The sequence below is a fragment of the Apus apus genome, chromosome 18 (assembly GCF_020740795.1).
Source record: "Apus apus isolate bApuApu2 chromosome 18, bApuApu2.pri.cur, whole genome shotgun sequence".
Taxonomy (NCBI): Eukaryota; Metazoa; Chordata; class Aves; order Apodiformes; family Apodidae; genus Apus; species Apus apus.
The window spans coordinates 11,288,304-11,301,983 of NC_067299.1; the positions used below are offsets into that span (position 1 = coordinate 11,288,304).

At 61.2% G+C, this 13,680-nt stretch overlaps 3 protein-coding genes across 4 annotated transcripts in view; 2 read left to right on the forward strand and 1 right to left on the reverse strand.

Annotated features, from left to right (window-relative positions):
- Window positions 1-527: 527 nt before the first annotated feature.
- On the forward strand, window positions 528-6,724 carry TRIM50 (tripartite motif containing 50). 2 transcript variants are annotated; one of them, XM_051636061.1, is made up of 8 exons: window positions 528-619; window positions 722-806; window positions 1,861-2,295; window positions 3,151-3,246; window positions 4,677-4,907; window positions 5,248-5,270; window positions 5,541-5,665; window positions 5,855-6,724. In XM_051636061.1, the coding sequence occupies exons 3-8, from the start codon at window positions 1,891-1,893 to the stop codon at window positions 6,688-6,690; spliced, it is 1,716 nt and encodes a 571-aa protein (XP_051492021.1). In that variant the 5' UTR covers window positions 528-619; window positions 722-806; window positions 1,861-1,890; the 3' UTR covers window positions 6,691-6,724. The 2 variants fall into 2 exon arrangements, with proteins under 2 accessions (XP_051492021.1, XP_051492020.1); XM_051636060.1 differs by having other exon boundaries at window positions 528-806.
- A 355-nt stretch (window positions 6,725-7,079) lies between these two features.
- On the forward strand, window positions 7,080-10,931 carry NSUN5 (NOP2/Sun RNA methyltransferase 5). Its single transcript, XM_051636063.1, has 10 exons — window positions 7,080-7,186; window positions 7,531-7,653; window positions 7,723-7,897; window positions 7,981-8,089; window positions 8,351-8,489; window positions 8,785-8,900; window positions 9,274-9,452; window positions 9,536-9,740; window positions 10,044-10,196; window positions 10,358-10,931. The coding sequence occupies exons 1-10, from the start codon at window positions 7,094-7,096 to the stop codon at window positions 10,461-10,463; spliced, it is 1,398 nt and encodes a 465-aa protein (XP_051492023.1). The 5' UTR covers window positions 7,080-7,093; the 3' UTR covers window positions 10,464-10,931.
- A 66-nt stretch (window positions 10,932-10,997) lies between these two features.
- Window positions 10,998-13,680, reverse strand: part of POM121 (POM121 transmembrane nucleoporin) — a 12,783-nt gene continuing 10,100 nt past the window's right edge. The window contains exon 13 of the mRNA XM_051636057.1: window positions 10,998-13,585. Coding sequence (XP_051492017.1) covers window positions 13,491-13,585 — 95 coding nt within the window. The 3' untranslated portion in view covers window positions 10,998-13,490. The remainder of the gene's footprint in view (window positions 13,586-13,680) is intronic.

Genomic DNA, 13,680 nt, shown 5'->3' on the forward strand with positions numbered 1-13,680 from the left:
CAGAGCTGAGCCCGCGGGCTGCGGCCGTGGCGGCAGGAAGGGCCCGCTGGAGGCAGGGACGCCCCCACCGCCCCCGGGGCCTCCTGGCAGCCGCTGCAGCCCCGGAGCCGCGGCCCTGGTGCACGGTCAGGCAGGGCTGCTCTCAGCTCTGCTCCCCCCACCCCATTGCCCTGGGCCGTTCCCCAGGGCTGGGCTGAGCAGCCCTCCCCGTCCCCAGAGCCCCCCGAGCCAGGCTGAGCAGGGAGCCCCTGCCAGACACCCCCCTGAGCTAAAGGTGACTGTACAAGAAACCGTTTGTTTTACCCAGGCAGACAAAGACAAACACTTGTATTTTTTTTTTCCAAACAACAAAAAAAGCCCCAAATGTTTCAACCAGAAAAAAGCTTTAGTGACTAAGAAAGTGTTTTGAAGGTGCTTCCACAGGCAGGGCAGGTGAACGGAACAGCAGTGGGGCTCCGGGAGGCAAACACTGCCCCGCTCTTATCACAGCTCCAGCCCTGCAGTCATATGATGTGTGTGTCCGGACCTGCACGTCAGGGGCAGCAGGCAGCCCTGTGTGGGGGTGTGTCAGCGTCCCTGGGGCAGGAGAGGGGACCAGAGCCTGCCTGGGCTCTCCTGGGTGAGCAGGGACTTCCCTGGCGGGGCCGAGGCTGCAGGAGGGAGCAGCTCAGCTTCCTGTCCCACCGAGGGGCTGCCAGCTTGCCTTCTCTGCCCCTCCCAGCAGGTCAAAATCTCCAGGTTGATCGGGAGAAGCCGAGTGACACCGGTCGGGCTCAGCGCGCCAGGAGCAGCGGAGCCGGCGCCGGGTGCGTGAGCAGCGCGGGAGGCTGGGGCTGCGGGGGGTGTTGCTGTGTGAGCAGAGAGAGCAGCTACAGCTGATTCTGTACAGGGCCCTACACTGCCTGATGTCCAACCTTTCCCTGGTTCACCGAGCTCCTGTAGCAATGTGTGACAGAAGCTGAGCTCAGGCCACAGCCGTACCCTGGGGAAACGACCGAGTCCCTGTAGAGACTTCAGGTCTCTACAGAAGTACAGGTCTCTACAGGAAAAAAAACTTCAGGTTTATTTTCTTCAGCTTCACATGATGTCTTTGACTTTCCTGGGACTTTGGCAGTTACACCCCACAGTGGCAGCATCAGCAGGGGTGGCAAGGCTGCATTGCCCCAGGGCCAGTGGGAGAAGCTGGGATTTGGGTTTGTGTCTCTTGGGGCTGCTGGCTTGGAGCATGGAGCATGTTTCAAAGGGGTGAGCTGCAATCCCAGCCCTGTGCTCCATGTCTCAGCTTCCCAGCTCTTGGATCAGTTGGCTCCAGCCTCATGGGTGTTTGCTGCATGGTGGTTGTCTCTGTCTCCTAGATAGAAGTGCTTTTTAGCATTCCTTTCTGCTTTTCCTGAGATGCATCGCTTGAGCTAATGCCAGTGCATCTGAGGATGCCCGTGGACTGAGACAATGAGCCCTTTACAGAGATCTGTTGGAATTCATACAGGCCAGGGGCAATACTGGAATTTTTCAGCAGAAAATCCCTCTTGGCTCTGTCCCCAGCCCTGGCACACAGGCAGGGCTGCCCTGCCATGGGCTGCAGCCTGACAGCCCTGCCAGGCAAAGGCCCCAGTTGAGAACAGCCTGGTGGTGACTCCTGACACCTTAGGCAGATCCAACGGGCATGGCCAGTGGTGGTCTCACCTCTCCAGAGCCAAACACATCCTGGGTTAAAATAAGCATCTCAGGCTTTGCTGCTGGGGGTGGAGGTGTCTGTCTCTCTGCTTTGCCTTCCCCTGGTGCTGAGCTCCACCTTTACTCACCTCCACTTACCTTGTTCCTGGAACAGGACTGACCTCTTGCCTGTGTTTCCTGGAGCAGGTCTGTGCTGCTGTGTGGGAAGGTGGCAGGATGGCTCGGAAGATGAGCATCAACGAGCTGGAGAACCAGCTGCTGTGTCCCATCTGCCTGGAGGTCTTCAAGGAGCCTCTGATGCTGCAGTGTGGACATTCCTACTGCAAGTCCTGCGTGGTGTCCCTCTCAGGAGAGCTGGAGGGGCAGTTCCTGTGCCCCGTGTGCCGCCAGAGGGTGGACTGCAGCACCTCGCCACCCAACGTCACGCTGGCCCGTGTCATCGAGGCGCTGCAGAGCTGGGCTGAGGCAGAGCCCACCCCAGAGTCCTGCCCAACCCATCACAACCCCCTCAGCCTCTTCTGCGAGGCCGACCAAGAGGTGATCTGCGGGCTGTGCGGCACCATCGGCACCCACCGCCAGCACAAGATCACCCCCATCTCCACGGCCTTCTGCCGGATGAAGGTTGGAAGGCAGAGCCCGCCAGGGCTCCTGGGTTGGGGGTGAGGGCACCTGCAATGCTTGCTGGCCAAACGTCCCCTCTCCTTCAAGGGACAGGCTGGAAATTGTGACAGTTTTGGGGAGCATGGCCACACAGCACAGCCAGGTGTGAGGCAGGGTCCCTGGGCTGAGGGGTGAAGCACATCCTCTGCTGAGAGGGCTGGAGGTTTTGGTGGCTGAGCTGTGGTGGTGAGAGCCAGGGGGGTTGGGGAGCATTGGCGGGACCTTTCAAGCCTGTTGCCAAATAGCATCAAAAAAGAGTTTGGAGATAAGGGCTGAAGTGAGGTCCTGCAGGAGAGCAGGGAGGCAGGGCACCAGGCAGAGCAAACAGCTGGTGTCCCCTGCCCAGCATCACATGAAAGCCCCAGGAATGGAAAAGCAGGAGGCCACCCGTCCTCTCCATACCTGGCACAGAGCAGATAAGAGCAGGAGGCACCAGAAACACTCCTGCCTCAGCCAGGCTGGTGCCACCCTCCTGCCATCAACTTGCCAGTTGCTTGCCTGGTGTGGAGCTGCCATGAGAGGTGAGATACAGAGGATTGGGAATGGGAGCAGAAACATGGTGCTCCTGGCAAGAGCACTTGGTCAGCAGTGTCCAGATCAGGGGCCTGCTCTGAGTGCTCTTCTGCCTCTGGTTACCACAAATCCTCCAAATCAAGAGACAAAAGATCAGCAGGACATACAGGGCCCCAGAAAGCTTAGAGAAAGCACAGGAGAACATGGTTTCTTGGGGTCATGTGCTCCTCGGGAGCTGAGGAGCATTGCCTGCCATCCAGGAGGCTGGTGCAGAGGTGTCCTTCAGAGGTGCTGTCTTTGCAGGAGGAGCTCTCAGTGCTGCTGACTGATGTCCGGCAGTACAAGAGGAGCCTGGACGAACACTTCAGCAAGCTCACCAACAACAAAAGCCGCATCGCAGTGAGTGTCACAGAATCCCAGGCTGGTTTGGGTTGGAAGACACCTTGAGGATCATCTAGTTCCAACCCCCTGCGTGGGCAGGGACACCTCGACCAGCCCAGGTTGCTCCAAGCCCCATCCAACCTGCCCTTCAACACTGCCAGGGATGGGGCAGCCACAGCTTCCCTGGGCAACCTGGGCCAGGGTCTCAGTGAAGAGTTTCTTCCTAAGATTCCATCTCCCCTCTTCCAGTTTTAATCCATTCTTCCTTGTCCCATCCTTCCCTGCCCTTGTCCCAAGTCCCTCCCCAGCTTTCCTGGAGACCTTCAGGCACTGGAAGGTGCTCTAAGGTCTCCCTGGAGCCTTCTCTTCTCCAGGCTGAACACCCCAACTCTCCCAGCCTGTCTCCAGAGCAGAGCTGCTCCAGCCCTTGGATCATCTTGATGGATCCTCTGGACTTGCTCCAACAGCTCCATGTCCTTCTTGTATTGGGGACCCCAGAGCTGCCCCAGCCCTGCAGGGGGGTCTCACCAGAGCAGAGCAGAGGGGACAATCCCCTCCCACACCCTGCTGGTCATGCTGCTGGTGACACAGCCCAGGATATGTGTGCCAAGGGTGGACTCTATGTCCCAGAGTCCTTTGTGTCCCACACAGCTCCTGGAACAACCTCTGTTCCCAGGTCTCTCCTGCTTGTGTCCTCTGCCCTTCTTCTCTTCCCTCTTCCCTGGGATAAGTGAGGGCTGATCTTCCACCCTGCTCCTTAAGCCTGGTGTTCTTCATGAAACTTGGGAATTAAACATAGACCTGTTTTCAGGAAGGGTGATACAGCCCTCTCTGGTGGCGTAGCCCTGTTTCAGGAAGGCCTGAAGTTACCCTGAGTCTCCTGGCAGAGCTGGTGTGACCAAATGTCCTTGGAGGTGGGGAGATAACAGGTGGAGAGGAACCCACTCAGAGCAGGGGTCCCAGGCAGAGCAACGCCCTTGGTGTCAAATTGAGTTTACACCTGGTTTGGCTGCCTGTCCATGTCCCACACAGTGGACATCTCCCAGGGACCTCCTGGCATCCGTCTGAGGCTAAAGCTTCCCACTGGTGCTCCTCAGAAAAGCTCAACCCAACTGCAACTGGAGCTGCACCTTCTCACAGGTTATTCCTTGGGAGCTGAGGGATCCTGCAGCTCTTTTAAGGCTCTGATGAAGCAGCCTGGGACAACAGGGACTCAGACCCAGGGCTGGAGTGGGAGAGGTGGATGGCAGAGGTGCTGTGGTGTTGAGCAGGGTGAAACGCCATCTAGCCTAGCTCCTGCTGTATGGAACTGCTCTTTATTTGGAAAGCCAGTGGAGGGCAGCTTGGTGGGACATGCTGACATTGCTGGTGGCATCTCTGACACTCCAAAGCTGGGGTAAGGGGATGGAGCAGGGCAGCCCCCACAGCCATTTGCTGTCTCCCGGCAGAACGAGGCAGATGTCTTCAAGTGGGTGATCCGGAAGGAGTTCCAGGAGCTGCACAGGTACATCGACGAGGAGAAGGCTACCTTCCTGGAGAGCATTGAGGGGAAAGCAGCCCAGCTCATCACCTCTATTGAGTCCCAGCTCAAGCAGACATCGGATGCCCTGCAGAGGCTTAAGGAGATGCAGAGCTCTCTGGAGGCCCTCAGCAATGAAGGCCAACTTGATTTTGTCCGGGTGAGTGTGCTCAGTGGTGAGGGCAGTGACAGTCAGCCAGGCTCTCCAGCCCTCATCCTGCTGCTTGTGGCCCTGAGCCCTGCACTGGGTGGTGGGAACCATCACCAAGCATGGCTGGAACACCATAAGGGATGAGATGTTGGTGTCCTCTGCCCAGCCAGGGCTTCTCCCAAGGGAGAAACCTGCCCTCCATAAGAGGTGATGCCCTTTCCTTTCCCAGGAGAGATGTGGCTGCTCCAGCCTGGGGCACAGATGTTTGCAGCTGTGACTATGCAGAACAGCTGCTGAACTGTCAGGCTCCCACCACCAACTGACTCTCTCTTTCTCTTGTGTTTTCCAGAAATATGGCTCCTCCCACTTCAGGTGAGTGGTGGGACCGAACAGCATCCATGGGGATGCCTCTGCACCAGGGCTGGAGGTCTCAGGCCAGCAGCAGCTCAGCATGGCTGGAGCAGCCTCGCATGGACATTGCTGTGGTGGTGGACAGCCAAGGCCAGAGCCAGGCACTCAGCCCCAGAAGAGGGCAAGAGCAGCTGGCGAGCCACCAGTGGCCCCATCACACAAGGCAGCCAGGTCAGAAGAGATCAGACACCATCCCTATCACCTGTGTCATGGCTGCCTGTGTTTTTCCAGGTCAGAGCTCCCCAGCCTGCACCCCGGAGATGGCATCTTTAGCCCCGTGTCCTTCAAGCCATGTTTCCACCAAGATGACATAAAGATGACCGTGTGGAAGCGCCTGCACCGCCGTGTCCTGCCAGGTACCTCCTGCCCCGCTGGCAGCACGGGGGGCCTGGCTCCCTGGCACGGGGGACAGGCTGCTCTGCTCTGGGCTTGTGTGCTCCTAATTCCCAGGGGAACTCCTTTGGGGGTGGCTGGCCGTGTCTCAGGCTGGCAGGAGCCTGCTCTGGCACAACAGTCCTGCTGCAGCCTGTCTGGTTTCCTTCTAGCTCCAGAGATGCTGAAGCTGGACCCAGTGACAGCTCATCCCCTCCTGGAGCTCTTCAAGGGGGACACGGTCGTGCAGTGTGGGCTCTACCAGCGCCGGGACAGCAACCCCAAGCGTTTCGACTCCAGCAACTGCATCCTCACCTGCAAGGGCTTCTCCTGCGGCCAGCACTACTGGGAGGTGATCGTGGGCGCCAGGAGCCACTGGCGCGTGGGCATCATCAAGGGCACGGTCAGCCGCAAAGGGAAGCTCAGCAAGTCTCCTGAGAACGGTGTGTGGCTCATCGGCCTGAAGGAAGGGAAGGTCTACGAGGCGTTCAGCAGCCCGCGGGCCACGCTGCCGCTCACGGCCCGGCCCCAGCGCATCGGCGTCTACCTGCACTACGAGAAGGGCGAGCTGACCTTCTTCAACGCCGACAGCCCCGACGAGCTCAGCCCCATCTACACCTTCCAGGCCGAGTTCCAGGGCCAGCTCTACCCCATCGTGGACCTGTGCTGGCCGGACCGAGGGCCCTACTCCCCGCCCATCATCCTGCCCGCACCTGCCAGCCCGCAGCCCCGGGCCCCGCACACCCCCCCCGGGCCCGCGGGAAGCCGTGAGGCCATAGCCCGGCCAGCGGGACGGGGCTGCGGCCGGGGAGGGCTGTGCCTGAACCGAGGCACCGCAGGAGGGGATAGGCAGGCTTGTCCTGAGGCAGAAGCCGTGCAACGGAGCCTCAGCAGCACGGGAGGGCCCTTCCCCGCTCCTCTAAGAGCACAAACGTCAGCCCTCACCTCTGAGCAGCAGCCGCCTGGAAAGTGTCAGCTGTGGGTCTTTGCTGGCGTGTCTTTCTGCTGAATAAAGGAAGCCTGTGCTGCAGGCTGTGCTGCTGGTTGTGTTGCTGGTTGTGTTGGGGGCTGTGTTGCTGGTTGTGTTGGGGGCTGTGTTGCTGGTTGTGTTGCAGGCTGTGTTGCTGGTTGTGTTGCAGGCTGTGTTGCTGGTTGTGCTGCGGGCTGTGCTGCGGGCTGACGCCTGTGCCGCCCCTGAGAAACCGAGCGGGCCTCTGGGGAGGTGCGAGGGGCTGCGGGGAAGGAAAGCGCAGGCCGAGGTAGCGGCAGGGCCGGGGGCTGAGGCTGCCCCGGAGACCAGCGGGGGGCGAGCGGGGGAGGCCTGGGGAGGCCGGGAGGGCCGGGAGGGGCTGCCGGGGCTGCCGGGGCTGCCGGGCCGCCCCGCCCCGCCGCACACGCGGCCGGCCGGGAACATGGCGCTGTACAGCGCGGCCGCCGCCGTCCTGGAGGGGCTGGAACGCGGCGATGGCGGCATCAAGAGCCTGGTGTACAACAGCCGCTTCCCGGTGCGGGGACGGGACAGCCGGGGAGGGGACGGGGGGGGCGGCCCGAGCCGGGGGCTCGGCCTGAGGGAGGCCCGGGGGGGGCAGGTCTGAGCGGCGCGGTGAGGCCCGAGGGGGAGTTCGTGTTTAAGGGAGGGTCAGGCCTGAGGTCTGGCCCCAGCGGGGGGGCAGGGGCAGGGGCAGGGGCGGGGGCGGGGGCGGGGGCGGGGGCAGGGGCAGGGGCAGGGGCAGGAGCAGGGGCAGGGGCAGGGGCAGGAGCAGGGGCAGGGGCAGGGGCAGGCCCGGGGCAGGGGCGGGCTGGGGGTGCGCACTGGGAGGCCCTGTCCCGACAGCCCGTGCCCCCCCAGCACGTCCGGCAGCTGTACGCCCTGGTGTCCGAGACCCTCCGCTACTCGCCGGTGCTGGAGAAGCTGCTGGCGGGCGCCGCGCTGCTGCGGGCCGAGAAGAAGCTGCCCCCGCAGCTGGCGAAGGTAACGGGAGGCTGGGGGGGGGGGCGGCCCCGCGCGGGTGGGACCCCGGGCTGAGCCGCGTCCCCGCAGGTGCTGGTGTATGACCTGCTGTTCGGCAAGGGGCTCAAGTGCGGCGGCCGCTGGAAGGCGCTGGCCCGGCGGCATCGGGCGCGGCTGGAGGCCGAGCTGGCCCGCCTGAAGGTGCAGCGGCAGGTGAGCAGCAACGAGGAGCTGCTGGCCCCGGCCCGGGCGGCCAGCCCGGCAGGTGAGTGGGCTGCCGGGCACGGTGGTCGCCGTGTGTGTTGCTGGCAGTTTGGGGGTTGTGTCTGACCCGAGCGGCTCCCCCAGCCTCTCAGGTACCGCGCTACGTCCGAGTCAACACCCTGAAGACTTGTGTGGATGATGTGATTGACTTCTTTAAGCGCCAGGGATACTCGTACCTGGGCAAGGCAGGAAGGTAAGTGTTTCTTTCTGCCATCCCACCTTATCTGGGACCTCAGCAAACAGCAGGGTTTGGGACGAGGTCTTGTGTGCTGAAGGGTTGTTGGTCTTGGTGCTCATGGTGTCCAGGCTGGAGTCTGCATCACTCCCTACTCTTACTCTGCCTCTCCGGGTGCTGAGGTGGAGGTGTGGAGTGAAGGGGGTTCTCAGCCTGGGCTTTGGTGTGGGTGCAGTGAAGCACAACTGTGTGTTCATCCTTCCTGTGTCTCCTGGGCAGTGTGGAGGAACTGAGGGACCTCGCTGGGAAGAAATTCTTTCTGGATCTTCATCTCCCAGAGCTGCTGGTTTTCCCCCCACAGACGGACTTCCACAGCAACCTGCTGTACACTTCAGGGCACATAATCCTGCAGGACAAGGTGTGGGAGCTGGGGACCAGGAGGCTGCAGGGGCAGGGAAGCTGCTGACATGGGTTTGGGGTCAGCCCCTTCCTCCACACTGAGGGCTGGGCTGGGGGCAGGCGGCAGCTGTGGGGTTCTTCTGTATAGGGAGGAGTTGCTCTGAACTGGGCTCTTAACACACCCTGTAGGAGCTGGGTGGTGGTGGATGGTGGTGGTGGCCTTGGCCCCGTGTTGCTGTGGCTACCTGTGACCCTGCAGCATCAGCCATGCCCCGAGGTGGGGCTGGGTGCTCACGGGCTTTGCCCTCCTGCAGGCCAGCTGCCTCCCCGCCTTCCTGCTCGACCCTGCTGCAGGTGCCCACGTCATCGATGCCTGCGCTGCCCCTGGGAACAAGACCAGCCACTTGGCTGCCCTCCTGAAGAACAAGGGGTGAGGCTTGTGTGCTGGGGGGTGTGAAGGGGCACTGGGGGCCCTGATCCCCTGACCCCACAGACAGCATGAAGAGGTGACAGGAAGAGCTGCAGCCTGTCACCCTGCCCTGCTGATACCCACTTCTCCCTCAGTGGGCTGGGGGCTCCAATCATGCTGGACCATTGAAAGGGCCCGAGGGGACATGAAGCCACATGGGGTCTCAGTTCCCAGCCCCACTCTGCCCAGCACTGGCCCTGTTCTGGGGAGCAGCTCCCCAGCTCTGCCTACCCGGCACGGGTGGCATTTGGTGCAGCTGGGACAGCCCACCACCCTCAGCGTGGCTCCTGGGGCTGGTGGGGATGTTCATGCCTCTCCTGGGCTCTGCCTTCAGACAGATCTTTGCCTTTGACGTGGACACCAAGCGCCTGGCCACCATGAACACCATGCTGATGCGGGCGGGGGTCACGGGCTTCCAGCTGGCCCAGCAGGACTTCCTGACGGTGGATCCCAGAGACCCCAAGTACAGCAGGGTGACCCATATCCTCCTCGACCCGTCCTGCAGCGGCTCAGGTAACACGTGGGGCCTCCGGGCGCGCCTCCCCGAGCCAGGAGGCGGGTGTGGGACCCTGCGGTGACGGCCGCTCCCCCCGCAGGGATGGTGACCCGGCTGCCGCTGGAGGAGGCTGCCCCCAGCCCCGAGCGCCTGCAGGCCCTGGCCGGCTTCCAGCGCAGGGTCCTGAGCCACGCCCTGAGCTTCCCGGCTCTGCGACGCCTGGTCTACTCGACCTGCTCGTTGCACCGGGAAGAGAACGAGGACGTGGTGCAGGCTGTGCTGCAGGAGCAGGGCTCGGCCTTCAGGTGCGCGGGGGGACACGGTACAGGGTGCTGTGGGGCCCGGAGGATGCGGCGTGGGGAGTGTCAAGGGGTGGGGGGGGACACAGCACAGGGCTCTAGGGGGCTCAAGGGACACAGCGTGGGGGAGGATGCTGCTTAAGGGGACATGGTGCAGGGAACTGCAAGGCTCGAGGGGGATACAGCACATGGGGATGCAGCGACGGGGTGGGGGGGGTGGGGGGGAGGATCCAGCATGAGGTGCTGTGGGGTTTGGGGGGAATGCAGCGTGGGGGCCTGGTGTTGACCCTTGTCCTGCCCCCCCTGCAGGCTGGTGAACGCCTTCCCCTCCTGGCCCTGCCGAGGACTCGCTGCTTTCCCTGGGGCCGAGTGCTGCCTCCGTGCCTGCCCTGCAGACACCCTCACCCAGGGCTTCTTCGTGGCCGTGCTGGAGCCGTGTGGGGAAGGGGCTGCTGCCCCCAGGTGAGAGGAGGGCCGGGGGCTCTGCCTGCCTCCTGCAGCTTCTGGGGGGGCCATGGCCCAGCTCGGTGCTGCTGGGTCTGCTGAGGAGGGGGCTGGAGGCTGTGGCAGGGTGGGATGAGGGTAAGGGCTGTGGGGCTCAGGCTGTTCACTCCTGTCCCCAGCTCCCCGCTGGCAGCAGCCAAGGACAGCCTGCAGCACAGAGAGGTGATGGAACCAGCAGCAGCTCCCAAGAAGAGGAAGAGGAAAAAGAAGCAGGTGAAGGAGTGAGAGAAATGAAATTTTTGTGAGTGCAGCACCCAGCCACAGCTGATGGGAAACACTCCTCAGTGCTGCTACTGCCCCGGTGACATTGAAGCCTCATCACAACAAAGCTGCAGCTGTGGTGGGACCCTGTAACACCCTGGTCCTCCAGGACATCATCTAATGCCCCAAGCCCCTGGGACACTCTGGTCCTTTGGGACCAAATGCCATCTCCAGAACACCCCATTGCCAGGGGCAGGACTGCTGGCCCTTGCAGCCCCTAAACCCCAAAGTCAGCATGTGTCCCACACACCCCCTCTTCTGTGTCCTGGGGGACTAGAGGGCTCCATCTGGATTAAAGGAATTATTTTATCATGTTCCCCTACTCTCCCCCCAGGAAAAATCCTCACCCCATCCCAATGTGGGATTTCAACAAAGCTTTTGACTGTCAGGATGACACAATAAAGTTTTGGGTTTTTTTTTTTCGTCCCTTCACTGCCTTTCCCAGCACCTTTGTGGAGTCCTGGCCCTCCTCAGGTTCAGGAACCAGCCACAGGCAGGGCCAGTGTGAACACAGTCTTTATTTTAAACCAGGGACAGAAGAAGCAAGGGAAAAAAAAATAAATTGCACATTCACACTAAATCCTCATCAACCATACCAGGAATGATCCAAGTCTTTGAGTTTAAACCCAGCCTCCCCCTGGGCACGTACAGCAGCCATGCGCAAGGGTCTCTCCCAGCAGGGTCTGTGGGGTGGGGAAAGGATGCAGCCTGGCTCCTTGCTGGGCCCACAGGCTCTCAACGGGGCTGCTACGTGGGGGGCAGCCCCCTGGGGTCATCCCCACCAGCCAGTGCTCCCCGGGGTACCTTTCCCTTGCTCATCACCATCTCCCTCTGCCATGGGGTCTTGCTGGAGCAGAGCTGGCCAAGCCCTGCCCCCTCACCCCTGAGCTGCTCTCCTGCCCTGTGCCACTGGCAGCCCTGGAGCTGGGGACATTTGCCCAGGCCATCTCCTCCTGTCCTGCTCTGACAGTCCCTTGCACCCCCTCTTGGGCCAAACTGGTCAGGGAACGCTCTAAACCCCCAACCCCACCAGCACAGGCAGCAGGTGCTGCTGACACATCCCCTGCTCCCCTGCAGAGCCCTGTCACCTGCTGGGAGAGACTCCGCGTTCCTGGCAGAGCCTGTAACATGCGAGAGCTCCTGCTCCTCACCCGTGGAGAAAGAATAAAAAATAAACAGGTTTAGTCACATCCACATACATCAATCACATTTTAAAATGAAGGAGATGCTGCTGCAGGCCGGGGGAGCACGGCAGGACCTGGCTGCCCTGCCCCAGCTCCACTCTGGCACAGCGAAACACACCGACAGCGCCGCGGGGTCTGGCAACCTCACTGTACCAAGCTTGAAGGAATTTGAAGGCAATTTAGCTTAAATATAAAAATAAATCTTTACTTTGTTAAAAAATGTTTAAATATTTGTCTGTGACTTTTTTTTTCTTTTTTTTTTTCTTTTTTTTTTTTTTAATTTAGACTCGGCAGACACACACAGTCACACGGCTTGGAGAGTAAAAAAAACCGGCAGCAAAGCACTCCTGGAAGTGGTGGGAAGCCCATGGGCAAGAGGTGCCTGTCCCATTGCCCAGGGCAGGGTGGGGGGCAACTCTCTGGGTAACCCCTGACTCTGGCAGTCTCTTTCCATAGGAGCTACCAGGCAGGGAATGGTGGGATAGGAAAAGGGGAGGCAGCACCGCAGCTCCTGGGAGCTGGTAAAACCCAAAAGGATGGGTTGGGGCAAGCTAAAAAATGGAAAACCCAGATGTGGGGGGGGGGGAGAAAGGTGGGGAACCCACCTGCTCTGTACTCCATTAGAGGCTCCAGAGCACCCCAAGGTGGGGGAGGGCACCAGGAGAGAAGCGGAGAGAGAAGAGAGACTGCCAGGGCCAGAGCCCCCCACGCTTGGGCTTCCAGGCCCCGTCCCCTCCACCCCGGCTGCCGGCCCATCCGTCACTATGACGAAGGGACAACTCACCCAGCGCGAGTAGCCACGCAGTGATGCTACTGTCAACACCCAATTAGCCAGGGCACGTCCCCCCCAAAAAGGGATGGGCGCCCCCAAAAAAAGAAACTCCAAACAGCAAATCCGGCATAACCAACATGCCGCCACGCACACGGGTCAGATCTTCCTCCAAACTCGATTCAGTGAGTGCACAGAAACGGGAGCACGAATAAAGCGAAACAGGGGGGATCTACATGAGCTGGGGGGGGGAGGGGAGGGGGGGCACAGCCCAGCAGGCAGCAGCAAGGACACAGGGGTGGGTCTCAGTGACTGGGAAGCAGGGGAAGGGACCCCCATCCCCACCCCACACCTCTAGCCCAGCCCGAGCTATGGCACATCCTCAGATGGAGGTTGAGGGTCTGAACTGGGGGGGGGGTGGTGTTAAGTCACAGCAGGGGGTTGTCACCTGGCCACAGAGGCTGAGCTGGTCATCCCCAGCACTGAGACAGCCACACCAGGCTGGCACCAACCCCAGCGCAGGTCTGGCAGGGACAGCACTAACACGGAGCCATCCCAAGGAAGCGTGTTCACCAGGCCACAGGACGAAACACCGGGGAAAGATTTTTGGGCCCTGGTGAAGACGGATCCCTCAGAAGCTGGCAGGAACCAGCACATCTCCAGCTGGGCTCTGAGCAGGGCTGCACAGCTCTGCCAGCTGCCATGGGCAGGGAGCTGACAGAGGGGGCTGGGGGGAGGGCAGGGGACAGCTAGAAGCAGCAAAGAGGGAAAAATTTACACATTATGGAACATGGCAAACTAAAGTGAGGGACAAAACACTGCAGATATGTACAGACGTTCATCCAGCCTTGGCTCTGGAACTGTTCAAGTAAGAAGAGTTTGGTTTCTCCCATCCCAACCCAGTCTCCGGCTGGTGTCAGAGACTGGGGCCTGGCCCTGTCACCACCAGTCCCCACCATGGGGACTGCTCCAGACGGAGTCCCCCCCACGCACAGGGGTCCAGGCAGGCTGGCAGTGGGGGCCCAGCAGCACTGGGGGTTACTTTTTGCGGGTGTGCTGCCTCCGTGCCTGCAGCCGCTGGCGAGTGCCCATCTTGGATCCTGCCCCGATGGAAAAGGTAGGAGCAGACGAACCTGGAAGCAGAAAGGTTGCTTGGGTTCCTTGATTAGAGCTGGTGCAGGGGAAGTGTAATCCCCATCTTGGGGGGAATGGAAGGTTTTGCATCCCC

Excerpts from the sequence above, each read along its gene's own strand:
- NSUN5 (XM_051636063.1), top strand. The coding sequence starts at position 7,094 with ATGGCGCTGTACAGCGCGGCCGCCGCCGTCCTGGAGGGGCTGGAACGC. Across the intron at positions 8,090-8,350 it reads TACCTGGGCAAGGCAGGAAG|TGTGGAGGAACTGAGGGACC; the intron begins GTAAGTGTTTCT and ends TCTCCTGGGCAG. Across the intron at positions 10,197-10,357 it reads GAAGGGGCTGCTGCCCCCAG|CTCCCCGCTGGCAGCAGCCA; the intron begins GTGAGAGGAGGG and ends TCCTGTCCCCAG.
- TRIM50 (XM_051636060.1), top strand. The coding sequence starts at position 1,891 with ATGGCTCGGAAGATGAGCATCAACGAGCTGGAGAACCAGCTGCTGTGT. Across the intron at positions 3,247-4,676 it reads ACAACAAAAGCCGCATCGCA|AACGAGGCAGATGTCTTCAA; the intron begins GTGAGTGTCACA and ends GTCTCCCGGCAG. Across the intron at positions 4,908-5,247 it reads GCCAACTTGATTTTGTCCGG|AAATATGGCTCCTCCCACTT; the intron begins GTGAGTGTGCTC and ends TGTGTTTTCCAG.